Source organism: Mandrillus leucophaeus, unplaced genomic scaffold (assembly GCF_000951045.1).
Source record: "Mandrillus leucophaeus isolate KB7577 unplaced genomic scaffold, Mleu.le_1.0 Scaffold325, whole genome shotgun sequence".
Taxonomy (NCBI): domain Eukaryota; kingdom Metazoa; phylum Chordata; class Mammalia; order Primates; family Cercopithecidae; genus Mandrillus; species Mandrillus leucophaeus.
Window position 1 is genome coordinate 697,795 of NW_012103421.1, and position 16,872 is coordinate 714,666.

At 60.8% G+C, this 16,872-nt stretch overlaps 1 protein-coding gene across 2 annotated transcripts in view; it reads right to left on the reverse strand.

The window, feature by feature from the left end:
• Positions 1-2,234: 2,234 nt before the first annotated feature.
• Positions 2,235-16,872, reverse strand: part of KCNQ1 (potassium channel, voltage gated KQT-like subfamily Q, member 1) — a 405,403-nt gene continuing 390,765 nt past the window's right edge. For both annotated transcript variants that reach the window (XM_011988197.1, XM_011988198.1), the window contains one exon: positions 2,235-3,480. In XM_011988197.1, the coding sequence (XP_011843587.1) occupies positions 3,244-3,480 (237 nt within the window). In that variant the 3' untranslated portion in view covers positions 2,235-3,243. The remainder of the gene's footprint in view (positions 3,481-16,872) is intronic.

Consider the following 16,872-nt stretch of genomic DNA (forward strand, 5'->3'; position numbering starts at 1 on the left):
CCCTGCCTCCTATGCCCCTTCCAAGGGGGCACTTTTACTGTTCGCCATTTCACAGACAGGGCTGTGGTGGGAGCTGAGGGGCTGCAGGTCGGCCACGCCCTTGCCTCCTCCTCTTCCTGGTCCCCCGGCCCAAAGACGGAGAACCTCAGGCTTGGCCAATGCCAGCCCTGGAGACTGGCTTCCCCAGGGCCACGCCCAGCACCCTGAGAGGCCATCTGAGGGCAGGCGATGGAGGAGGGGAGCCTGGCAGAGGAGGTGGGTGCCCCGGGAAGCAGGAGCAGCCCCTCCCCCAGCCACCCCCAGCAGATGCTCTTGGCACCCATTGGACCCCGAGGACCTCAATAAGGGAGCCCAATTTGGAGACAAAGCCGGCTCTGCGGACAAACACTCACGGCTATCCTCAGCCAGAGCAGCCAGGCAGCCGCGGTGAGGCCACAAAGGGCCCGAAGAAAGGGGCCGCGGGAGGGGCCATGAATGGGCCGGGGCTGCACATGCCACCGTTGCCCGGGCGACGGCCCTCTCGCAGAGAGGTCTGCCGGGCCATTGTCCGGGGCCCGCAGGACGTGCCACACACCAGATGGTCGTGTGCTGTCTAGGTCACTTATCGGGGGACAGAGTGAAGGAATGTGGCCGGCATGGCGGGCCGAGGCGCCATCTGTTCCCTAAGTCCGTGGGCACCGGCGGGCATTGAGCACCCGGCCGGCCGGGCCCAGCCTCCGCCGCGGCTTTAATTAGCTAATTCCATAATTGGGCTTTATTTCAGGTAAATTGCATTTCACACCCGAGAGGGCTGCAATGGCCCGTCCAGGAGTGGAGTCCTCGGGCACTTTGTGCACAGTCCATAATACGGACAACAAGGGCTGGGTGCCGGGGCCACGCCCGGCCCAGATGGGCGGCCCCACGGAGCTCCCTGTGGGCCGGGGGCCTGGGGTGGGCGGCCGGGGCTGGGGGGCCCGGGCGCTGTGGAGGGCCCTGCTTTCCGGCCAGCATCTCCGGGTTTCCACAAATATTTACCCAACAAGGAAACAACAGTTCCTGCCTTTCAGTAACTGCTGCACTGGCTCCTCCCGGGTGGGTGCAGACCGGGGAAGCCTGGGAGGCCCTGTGCTGCCCCTCCACCTCGTCCATTCCGGTCAGTGCTGGCTAGGCCAGATGCCAAGACCCATGGATTGGGGGCACAGGCCCAGCGGGCTTGGCACCAGGTGGGACCTAGGGCCTTTCCCTCTGACAAGGGCTTCCACCTCTACTCCACACAGAAACCTGGGGCCCCTGTCCCTGCCACCTGCTGCTGGCCGCCTGCTGCCTCCAGTGGACTCAGGACAGACCCATCCTTGAGATCTCAGATGCCCCAAGCCCTGGTAGCCTGAGACTTCGGGGTGGGCTCTGGAAAGAGGACAGAAGGGGGCTGCAGTCTTGAAGGATTGAGAAATGGTCCAATAGCTGAGGTGTGGGCACAGCAGATGCACCTGCCCCGACTGAGTGTGTCTGTGCCAAGAGTGAGGCACTCTTTCCACCCCAGGAGAGGAGGGCCTCACAGCAAGCTGTGGGCACAGGGTCAGGGCGAGCAGGGTGGTGACCCCCTCTGTCCCACTCAGAGAACTGGACAGGCTTAGGGAGCATCATGTTACCAATGGGCAAACAGAGGCCTGGAGGAGGACAGGGGTGAGCATATGGGAGCCTCAGGGGCCCCAGGCCTTCCTTGCACTACACCCCATCCAGAGTCTAGCCCTTGGCATCCTGGGGAGTGGGCCTGGGTGGGGCCTGCTCCCAGAGTGGAGCATGTGGGTCCTTGGTCAAGGGCCACCCTGGCCTGGAAGGGGCAGACAGAGAGGCCCAGACAGAGCCCACCTGCCCCAGGGGCATAGAGTCTGCTGGAAGACAGGGAGTGACCACACTGTGACTGCACTCCATGGCCAGGGCCAGCCCAGGGCCCAGATCAGGAGCAACATCGCTGAGCTGGAGCCTTTGATGGCATCTTGCAGCCCCTCTGAACCCTTTGAACCCTGACCTCGGTACACGGACAGAGCGTCCCTATTCCACGGCCACCTGGGCACTGCTTCCAGGGGAACTGCAGGGGTCCTGTCCGTGGGTGAGGATCTCCTGGGGAGGAAGCTACCCAGAGGCCCGCAGGCATTGGCAGGAGCTGGCCAGGGATGTGGAGGCCGAGCCCCAGTTTGTCCCAGAGACCCCATGGATGCCCCAGGAACTAAGGTGAGAGCAGTGCCCAGCCCAGCCTGTGATTCTCCACATTTATTAGGAAAAGCTTGCACAATTAAGAATCAAAATCACACCGTGAAACTCATTAAAACACAGATCCAAATCACCACAAATTATTGATTTCTATGCGACGTAATGCCCAGAAGGAACCCCTGTCCTGTGTAGGAACCGTGACTTCTCCGCGGCTCAGCAGCTGGCGAGGGGAGGTGGCAGTCCCCTTCTGTGTGTGTGGCTGACCGCTGGGACTGGGAGAGGGGCTGGAGGCGGGAGTCCCACGCAGAGCGGGCTTGGGGGCAGGGGAGTAGGGCTCCTCTCCAGCTAGGAAGAGCTGGCAGGCTAACCCAGGGAAGTGGGCGTTCCCCCCACTCAACCACGTGCCCTGGGGAAATGGTGAGACTGTTTCTCCTGCTGGTAGCTGGGGGCCCAGGAGCAGTCTCCACAGTCTTCCGCCCATGGGGTCAGCATTTCCTGAGAGGGAGGGAGCCAGCCACAGGCCCTCCAAATGGGCTCCTGGGCTTTTATTGCCGGCGGCCCTATAGTCAGTGTGGGCTGGTCCTGCCCTGCCTGTGCCTGGCAGGGTCCTGGATTTGAGGCTGGGGTCCAGAGGTTGCTCTGTCTCCCCTCAGGAAGCCCCCTGGGCCAAGCAGGGTGGGCCTGCACTCAGCCTATGCTACTTCCTGGCCATACACGGGCCAGGCCCGGTACCCTGCCACTGGGTCCCAACCACCATGCCAGTGATGTCAACATCACCATGTGGGGGCCCAGGGCGCTAGGGGTAACAACTCAGACCTGAGACGGGTTCCCCACACCCAGCCAACTTCTAGTACCCACCGACCAGGAAGAGGTGGCCTTGCTGAGCCCCCAGGCTCAGGCTGTGCCGGACAGCATGGTCCACGGGGTATTGGGGCCGCCGAGAGCGGGGCTCTTCTCTCTGGGCCTTTCAGGAGGTGGCCACCTTCAGAGAGGGCCAGGTGGGGCTGCCCTTGGCCTCCCCTCTGAGGCCCACCCCCCAGCCCCAACCCCCCATCAGGACCCCTCGTCGGGGCCCCTCCTGGGCACGGTCAGCTGCTCGTAGGTGGGCAGGGCGTTGCTGGGCAGGAAGAGCTCAGGGTCAACAGAGCCGCCACTGCCGCAGGGCTGGGTGACGTGGACCCCGCCCTCTCTGGGGGGGCCACCGCTGCCGGGGGGGCTGCCACCGTGCAAAGAGAGCAGCTGGTGAAGCATGTCGGTGATGAGTGCCAGCCTCTGGTCCAGCTGCGTCACCTGTGGGGACAAAGGCAGACGAGAGAGTCAGTGGTGGGAAGCAGCCAGGTGTGTAGACAGCCTCAGGGGCCGGGGAAGGGAAGGTGCCAACCATCTCTGCAAGTGTGTGCTGTATGCAGGCGGCACGCACGTGTGCACCCTATGTCTGCAAGACCCTCGGTCATGCCCGTGTGTGTGCAAGGAATGTGCATGTGTGCCCATTGGAGTCCATCCCATGCGTGCTGGGAGTCCCTGTGTGTGTCCACAGGCATGTAGGCTCAGGGTCAGGAGCTCTCCTCTCCTCCTCCTCTGCTCCCCAGGCTGACTGGCCTTCTGTGCCACATCCCCACATGGCAGGGTCTGCACCAGGGACCCGGACCTGGAATATTTGGGTTTGCGGCAGCCTTTGGCTTCTTGGGGCCAGGCTTGGGGACCTTTGGGTTAAGGGTCAAGAAAGGCTGGGGGCTGTGTCTACTCCGTTGGAGGAGAACTGGACAGAGGGCAGAGTTCAGCAAGGCTGGCTCATGGGCAGGGCCTGGAGTGGTTGAGGAGGCAGAGGCCTTGGACCTTGCCTGGGTGTGCAGGGGATGCCCCTGCTGGGCCACCACCAGGAGGGGCTTACAGGGGCACAGGGGGCTTGTGCCTCTGCGATGCTTTCTGCAATGGGGTAGGGGTGGGGTTTTTGTCATCCCCCAGGAACCACCATGCCCTTTCTTTAATCTGGCAGGGACAGCACCATTTTCCCAGACACCATCTGCACCCACATTCTGTGGTCAAAGCAGTGCCCCAGAGCATGCCCTCTGGCTAGCCATGTGGCCTCCACCTTCTCAGGGGCTGGTTCTGCAGTGAGCTATGTGCCAGGGTGGCTGCCCTGCAAAGCTGGCAGGGAGGTCAAGGCAGGACAGAACCCGAGATGCACCCGGCGCAGAGAGTAGGTGCTCAGAGGCCTCGCAGGGCTGCAGAGTCAGCAGAGAAGCCAGGTGGTCTGAGAGCTCCTTGGAAGGACAGCACCGCTGGGGAATGAGGCTGCAGCCCAGCCCTGGGTGGGAAGTGGCCCTCCAGCCTTGATGGGGAGACTGGAAGGCCCTGGCCGGCAGGCCGGCACCCTCAGAGCAGGTGCTGGGTAGAGCAGGGCCAACCCCAAGGGCAGACTAAGGCAGGTGAGGGAGTCCAGGTTGGGGATCCCTCTCCCTAGGAGGGTGGACCTGGGGGCCCCAGCATGAGGGAGGGTTTGGGGAGGGCGTACAGCTCTGTTGGTGGCCACAGGAGACAGGGGTGGTCCTTCAGCCTGCGGTGTTCTTGCAGGAGAGCCCCTCAGCGTACTCTGTGGAGAATGAAGTAGGCCCTTCCCCACCGTGAGTACCTGGAAGCCTGGAAAGACCTAGAAGTGGTGCGGGAGGGGCAACCAGATTAGCACCGGACAAGGGCTGAACAGCAGAGCTGCTTCAGGGAAACATGTGGCTCCAGAGAAAGGCACCAAGATGACTCAGCCACAACAATGACAGCCACTGGCCCTAAGGACAGGCAGCAGGCGGGAGCTGGCCTGGTCCACCTGGCCGTGCACTTGAGGTGTCTGCACCCTAGCTGCTCCGGGCCGGCCTTGTCCCTCATGCGCCCGGCCCCACTGCTGATCCAACTGGATAGGCTTGGGGCAAGGTGTGGGCCAGGGCTGGGTTCTGTGCGGGTGAGACCACCCCAGGGAAGATGCTGCTGGGTGACGTGGGCACAAGCCCCGAGATGGCCAGAGAGGGAGCAAGCAGTTTGCCAGAGTCCAGGTGGGCCCAGGCCAGCTTCAAAGGCTGGGTGCTATGGTCGTCACCCACAGCACCTACCATGGAGGCTGAGCATGGTAAGGAAGAGGTGGCCAACAGGGTGCTGTGAGAGGCTGAGATGAGAGGGGGGCGCCTGCCTGAGTGGGGTCGAGCGTCTGTCTAGAGGGCTAGCCGACCTGTCTAGAGGGCTAGCTGGGCAACCTCCACGTGGGAGGTGGGACTGTGCCCTGCCCAGAGCAGGAGTCCAGGGGACCCACTCCCAGTCCTGGGTGGTGGGGGCTGCACTGTGGAGGCTCCCCGGCTCCCCTGTGGTTCTGCCTTGCAGGTATGGGGTGAGTCTGACACCCACCTGTCCTGAGCACAAGGGCAGGTGTACGTCCAAGGTCTGACGGTCCAGGCCAGAGGGAGCCCCATCTTTTATTTTTCCCAGATAAACCTGATGTGAAGTCTGGACTGTGGAGGAACGGGGTGCAGGGCTTCTGTGGTTTGCCAGGGGCAGGGGCCCAAGGCCATCCACCGGGGCCCCTCACACCCAAGGACCTGCCAGCACTTCAGGGCTCTGCAAAGCCACTTGGGGACCAGCCACAGAGGTCCACACCCCATCCCACGGATGTAGACACTGAGGCCCAGGAAAAGAGGGTCAGGGTCACCGGCTGAGAGTGCTATGTCTCCCATCCTGTCCCCACAGCTCCCACCCCAAGGCTCCATCTTGAGACCGTGGAGCTGCCACGGGGGAGGACACAGCGTCAGGCAGGGAGCTGGCGACAGCGGAAGGCAGGATGGGGCGGGGCCTCTGGGAGGGGGACCGGCCTGAGGTCTTGTTCTTGTTCACCCACACCCTGACCCCTGTGTCTCCTGCTGCCGGCAGGACCAGCCCTCTCAGTCCCACGACCTGCTCGTGCCTGGCGGGAGGCACAGGAGGTTGCTCAGCCTTCAGGGTGCACATGAGGAAACTGAGGCCCAGAGACCTACGAGAGCATAGCAGATCAAAGGTGCAGCCAGCCTAGGTCTTTGAGGGCAAAGCCCAGGTTTGTGTCCTAGGACCCACCTCGGCTCCCTGAGTCCTGCATGCTGGTAGCGTTGGACGAGGCTTGCTCTGCATGGCTTACTGTCACTAACTGTGCAGGCCCCCGCTTGGGTATCAATTGGTTTGGCATTAATTAAAGCACCAAATACATCACAGATGAACATTTGTGGTTTCATAAATTTTCACTTTACGGCACTTGAACATCTGTCCAAGTCCCACATGTGCTAATGGGCGTGGAGGCCTTCATAGGGGATTCTTGGGACAGAAGGAGACAGTGGGTGTCAGGGCCACAGGCAGGGTGTGCAGGCTGAGGGTGTGGCTGGTGCTAGCGCTCAGTCCTGAGCCATCTTGGTGACAGCTCCTCCCGGCAGGGAGCCTCGGCACTGTGTAGAGAGGCACTCAGCCACCTTTGGGGTAGGGAGGCAGCCACAGGGCCGAGCTTGTCTCTGACTGACACTGAAGGGCTCCCGGAAGCTGCCCGGGCCAGCATCAGCCCATGCCTGGCTCTGGCTGATCCCAAGCTCACCTCAACTGCTGCCTGTGCCAAGTGGGGCTTTGAGGGACTGGCTGGGGTCTTTGGCCCCAGAGACATGCTCTCATCATCCCAGCTGCTAGTGACAGAGGTCCCAGGGGTGGGCCAGGATGTGGGCTGGATGCCCAGGGCAGGTCCACAGTCTGATGCATCCTGATGCTGCCCCTTTTGTGGGAAGGGCCCAGGCCTGGGCTACAGGTGGCTCCTCTGCAGCCCCAGAGACTTAGCTCTGACTCAAGCACTTGTCAGCCTGCGTCCCTGAAGGCTCCCACCCCACCACTCTGCAGGCAGGGTGCCTTCATCTTGCTGGCATGTTTGGTTTTGGTGGCGATGGAGGAGCCTGAGAAGCACCTCACATGGCTGAGGCCATACCCCACCCACAGGGGGATGCATCCGGGCAGGTGCCATCGGGGAGCTGAAGGCAGTGCATGCTCCAGGCACTGGGGCCGGTTCCCCAAGAACTGCTGGGACAGATCAATTTTGGGGATCTCGGCCCCCGCCATTACTTGCAATTTGATAGTGATTAAAAGGCAAGGCAGACAAAAGCTGCTTTGTGCCCAGCCTGCACTCACCAAATTAATAACCATAAGAGACCTATGCAGCCCTCGGAAGAGAAAAAAGCAATTAGAATAACAGCTAGTTAGAGAGCCCCGGGCGGCCGGCGATCAAACCCAAGGCAACGGGGATTCCTGTTTGATGTGGTTATGAATTTGTTTTCAAAAGAAAATCTTGAAAAAGAGTCTTTCAAGGGAAAGTTTTGCAGAACCTGCCCGGCCTTGATCCCTGCCTAGGACCGCCAAAGGCCCTGGCCTCATGGGTGCCAGACTGGACAGGGACAGGCGGGAGAGGCCGGGCACACCTGCTGCTCCCAGGGTGGGGGTCCTGTGCTCTGCCAGGGCTGCAGCTCCCCAGGAGGCAGCAAAGTCACTGCTCCCTCTAGCATCCTCGTTGGGCAGTGTCAAGACCAGGCAGGGTCTCCCTGGGGCCCTCTGTGGGGTCACAGGGCAAAGGTCACCTTGGCCTTCCTCCTGTCTGCCCTGAGGAACCAATAGTTAGTAAGCCACTCTCAAGGCGGTACCTAGAACGCTTAATACTAGGCTCCGAGCAATCGGATGCCAGCCCCGGCTCCCGTGTGGAGCCGGGCACAAGCGGCAATAGGTCACAGCACGTGGTAAGGTCACAGTTCATGGCAGGGCACGACGTGATTGTGTTTGACTTTGCTTTAGTGCTTCAGTTCTTGGACAAAAGTTGCCCGTGTTTCTCACTGCTGAGGTTTTACTGCCAGGCCCTTGGGCAGCTGCGCTGCTGGAGCTTGCTGTGCTGTGGCCAGTGGGAGACGGCCTCAGAACCTGCCACACCGCTGCAGGGCCCTGGGCACGCAGGCTGGCTGGGACACGGCACCTCCTCACGGGAGTGTGCAGGCAGGCGTGTGTGTGCCGTAGCGGGTCTGGGGTCAGACTGCCTCTGCCACTTCCTGGCTGGGTGACCTTGGGCAAGTCACTTTTGCTTCTCTGAACCTCAGTTTCCCTGCCTATAAAACGTGGCAGCTGTAGCACCTTCCCCAGGAGGATGCTGCGGGGATCAAGCGGACTGAGGCATGAAGACACCAGGGACAGAGCGTGGTGCTCAGTGCATGGCGAGCCACCCAATGACCACGATCGTTAGGGATTCCTTGAGTGCACATACAATCGCAGATGTGTGCCTGTGACCTGAGGCCAAAGGAGCACTGCTGTGCACATGGGAGGCATGCTAGGTGAGCCGGCACATGTGTACCTCATACGCACCTGTGGCTGTATGAGAGTGTGGGACACTGTGCAAGAACTCAGGAACCACCCTGCCTGTGATCTTGCACAATTCCCTTCACTTTCCATTAGGTTGTTCTCTGAGTTGCCCAAGGGTTGGAGTGCACCTGCCTGCACTCCCAGGCCTTGTGTGTGCTACAGAGGTGAGAACCCCCTGCAAACCATCACAGGAGTTGGGGGTGCTGCTGGGACAAAGCTGCATGGAGAGCAAGCAGCAAGTCCCATGGCACGGGTGCTTGGGCAGGTACCAGGTGTCCTCTCCTAATGGGGAGACAGATGGCACTGAGTCTGGGACCCATGGTCACACACATACCAGCTGCTCCACCTGTCCCCCAGAGCCCTCCACCTGGGCAGTGTCCAGGCTGGGTGTGAGTCTTGGCCCAGAGAGTCGAGTGTCGCGGCAGCCCCTGTGCTCAGGCTCGGGACTGGCGCCTGTGGTGGGGCTGAATTGGCAGGCACTGAGGTGAGTGTGGCCCCTCAGAGGCTGCAGACCAAAGCGTCATCCTTGCTGCTGTCCCTGATGTCTCACTGTTGTCTGCCGAGCAGCCAGAGGAAGCTCTGCTGCGGCTGGGGACCCACACTGTTCACGGTCAGTTATATCCTCAGCGGGTCCTCGGCACAGCACAATCACGTGGCGGAGGCCTGGTCAGCACCACCCCAACACCCTTCCTGGGTCTGCTGCTGCCTGGCCGGCCCTCACTGACCACCCCCCAGGAGTGGGGTTGCCTCCCTCTGAGAGAGGGCCAGGATGGTGAAAGACCCTTCCCGCTGCTGCTGACATCCACTTTTGCCAGCCTCTGCCCACCGACGCATGCTTGGCCCCCCAAGGGTCTCAGGGGCGCCATGTCCCTGGCTGACCGCTGTGGGGCATGCCTCGGGATCATCACCACATGACTCTGGTTCCCTTCCTGGGACCTGGGTTAGGATGTCTCCGTCAGCTATTTGCTCTCTCCAGGGGCTCCAAGGCATGCAGGCCACCAGCCCCGCAGCTCAGTGTGTCCCAGCAGGAGCTCAGATGCCTCCCAAGCCGGCCCGAATCCTGTATCCACAGGGCACAACCAACTGCCCAGGGTCCCTGGTGTGTGCCTGGTGTCTGCGGCTCTCTGATCTGGAGCATGTGCTCTGAGCCTGCCCCCCACGCCCCTTGCCCAGGCTTGCGGAATCTTCTGCCTGAGCCGTCATAACCACCTCGCCATGTGGCTATGCCCCCAACCTGTCCCCAACTTGCTCCAGGCAACAGCCAGGCTGAGCCTCCCCTCCCAGCCTGGGCCAAATCCTCCTGCAGAATTCCCACTGGATTGGGAGTAAAATCCAGTCTCCCTCTGCAGTGCCCCCAGGGGTGTCTCCTCCACTGGCCCCTCTCCAGCACTTAGCACGTCCATCTCAATTGGGCCCTGGGGCCTTTGCACCCACTGTTCCCTCTGCCTGGAACACCGTCCTCTGTTGCTTTGTATAACCTTAGCTCAAAATCCTGGGTGGCCTCCTCATCTCGTCTCTCCCTGTGTTCCTCGAAGCCTTCACCACTCCCTGAAATGTCCTCGTTTATCGATCTCCTTGCTTGGTGTTTTGCCACCAGCTGGAGGCCCAGCTCTAGGCCGGGCAGTCACCGTCTTAACCCCAGACAGTCTTCCAGAGCCTGGAGCCTAGAAGGTGCCCAGTAAACACATGGAGGGTAGAGTTAGCGCTGCACAAATGTTTGTTGAATTAGTAAGTGAGGCCCTGGCCAATTTCCTGGGGCCCCAAGGATGGAGTGAGGGGGCAGAAGCCCCTCAAGCCCACTCCCTTCCAGGGTGGGTGCCGGGCAGAGAAGCTGAGGCTGGAACTGGGCCTTTTCACGTTCATTGATTTGTAAGGACTCTGTATGTTAAGAAAGATGTCAAGTACACATCACACATGCTTTTCCCTAGTGTGCTATTTGTCTCGTGTATGGGTTTATGGCATTTATTATTTTTTTGTTTTGCCACACAGAGGTCTTACTTATGGTTTCACTTTTTCACGTGGTCAAAGCCATCCACCTTTTCGTTTATGCCTTCTCATCCTGTGCATGCTTGGAAGGGCCTCCTCCATTCCAACACCAAAATCTTTTTTCCTAATACTTTTTTGATTTGTGTTTTACCCTTAAATCTTTGAATCGCATGGGATTGATTCTGACCTACAGACTTAACTTTGGCGGGTTATCCTGTTGATACCCCACCACTTACAGCATGATCTACCTTTTCCCCACTGGATTCGAATGTTCTTTTTGTATATCACTGACCCTGAACAACACAAGTTTGAACCGTGCGGGTCCACTTCTACGCGGATTTTCTTCCTCCTCCATCATCCCAGACAGTAAGAGCCACCCCTCCCTGCCCCCCCAGCTAACTCAACATGAAGATGACGAGGATGAAGACTTTTACAATGATCTGCTTACGCTGAATGAATATCTTTTCTCTTCCTTATGGTTGTCTTAATAACATTTTTCTCTAGCTGACTTTATTGGAATACATGAAGCATACAAAATATGTGTTAATTGATTGTTTATATTATTGGTAGGGCCTCCAGTCCACAGGAAGCTGTTAGTGAAATTTCTGGGGAGTCAAAAGTTATACATGGGTTTCTGACGGGGCAGTTTGGGGGTCGGTGCCCCAACCCCGCGTTGTTCAAGGGTCGACGGCACAAAGTTCCTGCACGTCCTCATGTACTTTGGTGTCTATGCAGAACTGCCCTAGTGATCGCTCTTGTACATGCTTTGATACCGGGGGCGAGGGCCCTGCTGTCTGGAGGTGAAAGACAACAGGCTCATTCTGCTGTCCAGTCGGGGAGTGGCGAGGGGAGCTGGAACCCGCCCTGTCCCAGGTGACCTCATAACCTCCCCTCTTTTCCCCCTGGTCGGAGAGGGCGCGCTCCTCTGCTAAGAACCCGGAGAAGGCCTCTTCTTTGTACTGGGAGCAAACAACAAAGTCCGGACCATGGCTGTGGAGGCTGAGGGATTCCAGCCCCTGATGCCTCCCCTCCCCCAGCTGGCTCCAGCCACCAGAGCCTCCCCTCTCTTCCTCTCGGCCTGGACGCCTTCCTAGATTCTCCCTCGGCTCAGCCCTCACCTCGTCATAGCCCTCAGGGGTCTACGTGTGCTGTGTCTGCTGACACGAGCCGGTGCCACATGGCCCCATGCTCCTGGACATTTAGCCACCTCCCTCCCTCTCTGCATCTGGGTTGGGGCTGACATTTATGCCAGAGCCAGACCTGTCACGTCCACAATCTCACAGCCCTGCAGAGGCTGCGCCGTGCGGACATTCATGTCAACTTCAGGGTGGGGACAGAGGTCTTGGAGGGAGTCAGTGGCAGAGCCAGGGAGGCCCACGTGGCACATCACTCCCTGGGTAGCACTGGAGCCCCTTTGCCCTCCTCCCTTGGAAGGGGCCTGGGCAGGGGGGCCCAGGTGCACCCAGATGCCAGGGAGCTGCCTCACTGCCAGGCAGGTGGGAGGGGGTGGGGAAGCCCCAGGCTGGGATGGGGTCTCGAGCCTCCCCAAGGGCTGGCCCATCCCTAGCTTGGCCTCAGGAACGTCCTCCTGGCAGACGCCAGGTGGGGGCGGCTCTGTCCAAGAGCCTGGGTCAGCTGCCCACCTGCCCACCTAGGTGGGGCTGGTCCCACCGGCCGCTGTTTGGGGGCCAGGCGGGCTGGAATGCAGGGCAGGCTGGAGGCCCAGGAGCCGTGTTTGTGCTGGCGGCAGGCACAGGCCCCACCTGCATTTGATTCTCTGCCGCTGCCTCCTGAGCTGCCCCCTCTGGCGAGCCCACGGAGGCCCAGAGGCCAGGGGACACCAGGCAGAACACTTTGTTCAGGGAGCCAGCGAGCACTCTGCTGCCTCAGCCAAACCCCAGCCCAGCCACGGGGGCAGGTAGGCAGGGGAAGCCAGGGCTGCCTGGCCACTCCCACGTCATTGCTCCAGGTCTGCCCACACCAGCCTTGCTGCCCCCACATCCTCCCCTACCCTGGGCCCTCAGCCACTTCCTGGGCCATCTGGAACTCCTGAGTGCACCAGCCCCTAGGACCCCAGCAATGCCGCTGTCCCCAGAAAACCACAAGCAGACCTTCGATACTTCATCTAGCCTCCCTTTCCCAGCCCAGCAGGGTGGCCCCATTCCACTGGAAGTCAGACCCCTGTCGTAGGCGCTAACCCTCAGTGGCTCTGGATGAATGCCAGAGTCCACTCCCAACCCTGTGGTCTGGCCCAGCCCCCATCCCTGGCCTCACTCTGCAGCCTGCTTCCCAGTGCCCCGGTCCCCGGCCCCCAGCCCCAAGCCTGCTTCCTTCTTTCCGAATGCTGTTTCACACTCCTCCAGGAGCCTGACCGGCATGGGGATAGTTGTGCACCTGTCCCCCCACCTCACCAGTGGATGTGAGCCATGTGAGATCAGTCTGGCTTCCTTCCGTCCCCCACCTCTGCCTGCCCAGTCCCTACTGGTGGTGTTTGCTTCTCAGAAGTAGATTCCCTTCCTGAAACTGCCCTTGGCATGCAGCAGATATACCCCAAATATTCCTGAACGTGGGCCGGAACATTTCTGGGCTGGCTCCCTCTGTCTGTTGCCACCATTTTTCTCTAAGATGAAGGCCTCTGAGGCCCGTGACCCCTTCTCCTTCCTGCAGACAGAGAAAGCACCTGCTGATCTCCCACACAACGTCCACTCGCTAGGTGAGGACCCTTGAGGCTTCCCCGCTGTTCTCGAGATACAGACTTGGTGCCAGCCTCGGCTAAGGGTCCCTTGCCTTGGGCCCCTGTGGTCCCCTGGACACTGCCTTTCTTGCCCCAGAGCCAGTTTCCTCTGGTTCCTACTTCAGGACCCTCACATGGGCTGGCCCTGCCTCCTGGAGCACCCACCCCTCTCCTTAGCCTCCAGGCCCTTCTCATTCTCCAGGCCCCAGGTGAGGGTCTCCTTGGTGAGGCCCCCTCCCTTCCCCCTCCTGGTTTGGCTGTGGTCACTTCCCCTGCTTTCCATCCCCCACCTCTGTCTGCCCGGTCCCTGCTGGTGGTGTTTGCTTCTTAGAGGCCATCTCCCCGAGGGCAGGGCACTGCACAGTTCAATGGCCTCTTGCTCGCTGGGAGACCTGGGCCCTGGTCACCTTTCGAGCAGGGAGGGGCTGGTGAGTCTGTTCTGTGGCACAGTGCAGCCTGGGGGCTCAGGCCGGGGCGTGTCTGGGAACGGAGACTGTGAGTGCAGGCCAGGCTCTCCTGGGCCCCAGGGCACTCCCTGGGCCTGAAGGGAGGGGCTTAGGGGAAGGATGAGGCCCCTGGTCCCCAGCTCCCTGGGCAGCACTGAGAGGCCTCTGGCCACCTCTGTCCCCCAGCATCGGCCACGCCCACAGCCTGCTGTGTTCTCTCCACCCAGGCCTCTCCCAGGGCGTTCTTGGCTGTCCCTGCTGGCTCAAGCCTGTGTCCTCTTTCTGCACACTCGAGACACTGCCCAGGGTGCTCCCAAACATGCACACTACGTGAGCCTCTTCCTCAGCCCCACGTGCCCCACCTTGCCCATCCCCAGGAGAGGGCCGCCATGCCCCGTGCCCCCAGCCCGCGGGCTCTCTGCTGCTGGGGTGCTCGTCCTCCTGAACCCTTTCTGTGAACGCTTCACACGTTTGCTTCAAAACTACTCTGTGTACAGGTTTTTCATGACATAAGTACTCTATGAAGACATTCTCCCGCCAAATAAAGACATTTCAAGGCACATCCCTGTCTCACCTGCCCCATTTCCCTCTAGGGCCCCTGCCTACCAGGTAACCAGCTTAGGGATCTGATGTTTCTCCTTCCAGCAACTTTACTATGCAGCTCGTGCCTGATTCTGCCTGGTCAGCAACGCTTAGCATGAGTGAGGCGAGGCGTGATGTGACACCATGTGGCTCTCCACTGCTTGTTTCCATGCGACACGCTTGTGGAGGCTGCATGTAGAATCACGTGGACAGTTTGCTCCTGGGACGGCTGTGCAGCCCTCCTTTCTGTGGGGATTGCTGACATCACCACCCCGTCCCTGCTGGTGGGCGTGGAGGCTGAGGGCTCCACAGGCCAAGTCTTTGTGCCTACATGTGCTGGTGTTTGGGGGGAGGGAGCCCCTCTTCTGGGGAGCTTGGTGGTGGCAGCCAGGCCATGCTCTCCCACCTCCTCCCCTCGGAGTGCAGTCTGGCCTCACCCTCCACCTCCTGGGTGAAAGCTTCTGCCTCCTGGCTGAAATGTCACCATGCCTCCCCACAGACAGATGGACAGATGGGCCTCCCTGCACCTGCTCTGTGGGTGTGGGGGTTCCTGCTCAGCACAGTTTCCAGACTCGTCTCCCTGCTTTCCCCAAGCCACCCGCCTTGAATCTGGGGTGCGCTACCCGACCCATCCCCTCATTTCTAAAGATTTGAGCCACTGGTCCTGTCCCTTTCCCTCAGAAATGCCTTTGTGACAGTTGGCTGCTTTCAACTCTTCCACCCTCTGCCTCTTGGTCTTGTCTTTACCTCCTGCTAAAGGTCCTGACCCCCACCCCCGCCATGCCATGGGGCACCCCATGGTGGTCCCTCCTTGGGAGCAGCTCTGTCCCTTTCCCGTGGCCTTTGCCCTACCTCCTACGACGTCGACTCCCACCTGTCCCTGATCCCCCAGGCCCGATCACCCTGTCACTGCCCTGTCGTCTGCTTACCCCATGCCGTGCTCTGCTGACCCAGGTCTTGCTGTCTCCCAACAGCCCCACAAGACTTCCCGTCGCTCCCGGACACTGCAGGCTGAGCCCTCTGCTCCACTGCCTCCATGAGGAAGGCTGTTCCTCCGCGAGCCCCAGGCCACCCCTTCCCTCCTGTAAGTAATTACTTATGTCCCTTTCCAGGGTCCTCCCAGCACCCTTTCTAAAGACGCCCCTGCCCCAGCACGCCACAGGCTCCTGCTCCACTTTCCTCTCAGGCCCTCATCGCTCTGGTGCTATCTTTGTTTTCTGTCTCTGCCATGGCAGGGGGTCAGCTCCTTGGGGGTGGGGCTTCTGCCCTTGCTGTACCAGTGCCTAGCACACAGTAGGTGCTCAATAAAAACTTGCAGGATGAGCTGCATGAAGAATTGTCACCAGAGGCCAGAAATGTCTATAGCTCTGATGGTAGGCCGAGGGGCTTGGCCTGCACATATGCATGTGTGTGTGTGTGTGTGTGTGCACACACGTGTGAGTTGGGGTTTATATGCAGGTGTCCACAGGAGACATGCTGGGTTCTGTGCTGGGTGTGAGGAATATGGGAGCAGAACCCCAGGGAGGTGGCAGCGACTTGGGGGCCAAAGGGCTGGGGTGCAGGGGGGCAACAGCCGAGTGCCACTGGCCACCCCAGCCCCAGGGAGCCCTGCCCACCCTCCGGGTGCCTGGATGTCCATCCTCACTGCTATTCCCACCTCAGGCCAGGCCCGGAGACAGAGGCCCCATGACTCAGCCAGGGCCGGTTTGCAGCTGCAGCTGACCCAGACGGGCGGGCAGCCCCCAGCCCCTGGGCCTGCACCCAGGACAGGGCCGCCCTCCCTCCCTCCCCCGCTTCTGGCTCCCGCTCCTAGGACAGGATTCCCTGAATTCAGCTCCCCTGAGGCTGGGGCCAGGTTGGAGGCCAGGCCTGGGGGCTCTGGGCTGGGGTCCCAGATGGGGGCTGGGCGGCCAGGCTTGGAATCTGGAATCCAGCCCCATTCCTGGCATCTGCAGGAGCCTCGTGGAGAGGGAGACTTGGGATGGACTTCAACCAGCCAGGGCTGGATTCTTGCCCCGGAACCTGCGTTTCTGGGGCAGCCAAATTATCCTTCCCACTTCTGGGCCCAGTCTGTCCCTGCCTAGCATTTGAGGCCCAGATGGGGTTTGGGGGCATCTCCCCAACTCAGAGACGTAAGGATACCCTTCCAAGCTCGTTCCTTCACCTGGCAGGGCCCTGACCCCCACACCCTTCCCCTGTCCTTTCTCCATCTGACATCAAGCGCCTCCCTGCCTCTACTCGCACAGTCTCTGAGATGGGGAACTCAGTACCTCACAGGTGGGCCCAGCTCTGGTGCTCTCTGTGTTGGGGGAGCTGGAGCGGCCCCCAGAAGACCTTGGAGACAGGCCCTCAGAGGCAGGACCAGAGGCTGGCAGTGGACACTGTGCCTGGAGGCCTCGAGGGTGAGGTGTGAGGATGAGGCCCAGGCTGCAGGGCTCTTTCTGGCTCTCCAGCTCCGGAGAACAAGGGACTTCCTCCTGCTCTGCCTGGGCTTTGCCCACCTTCCCCAGCCAGTGCATGCTCAGCCCCAGCACTGCACCTGGGCGCCCTCCA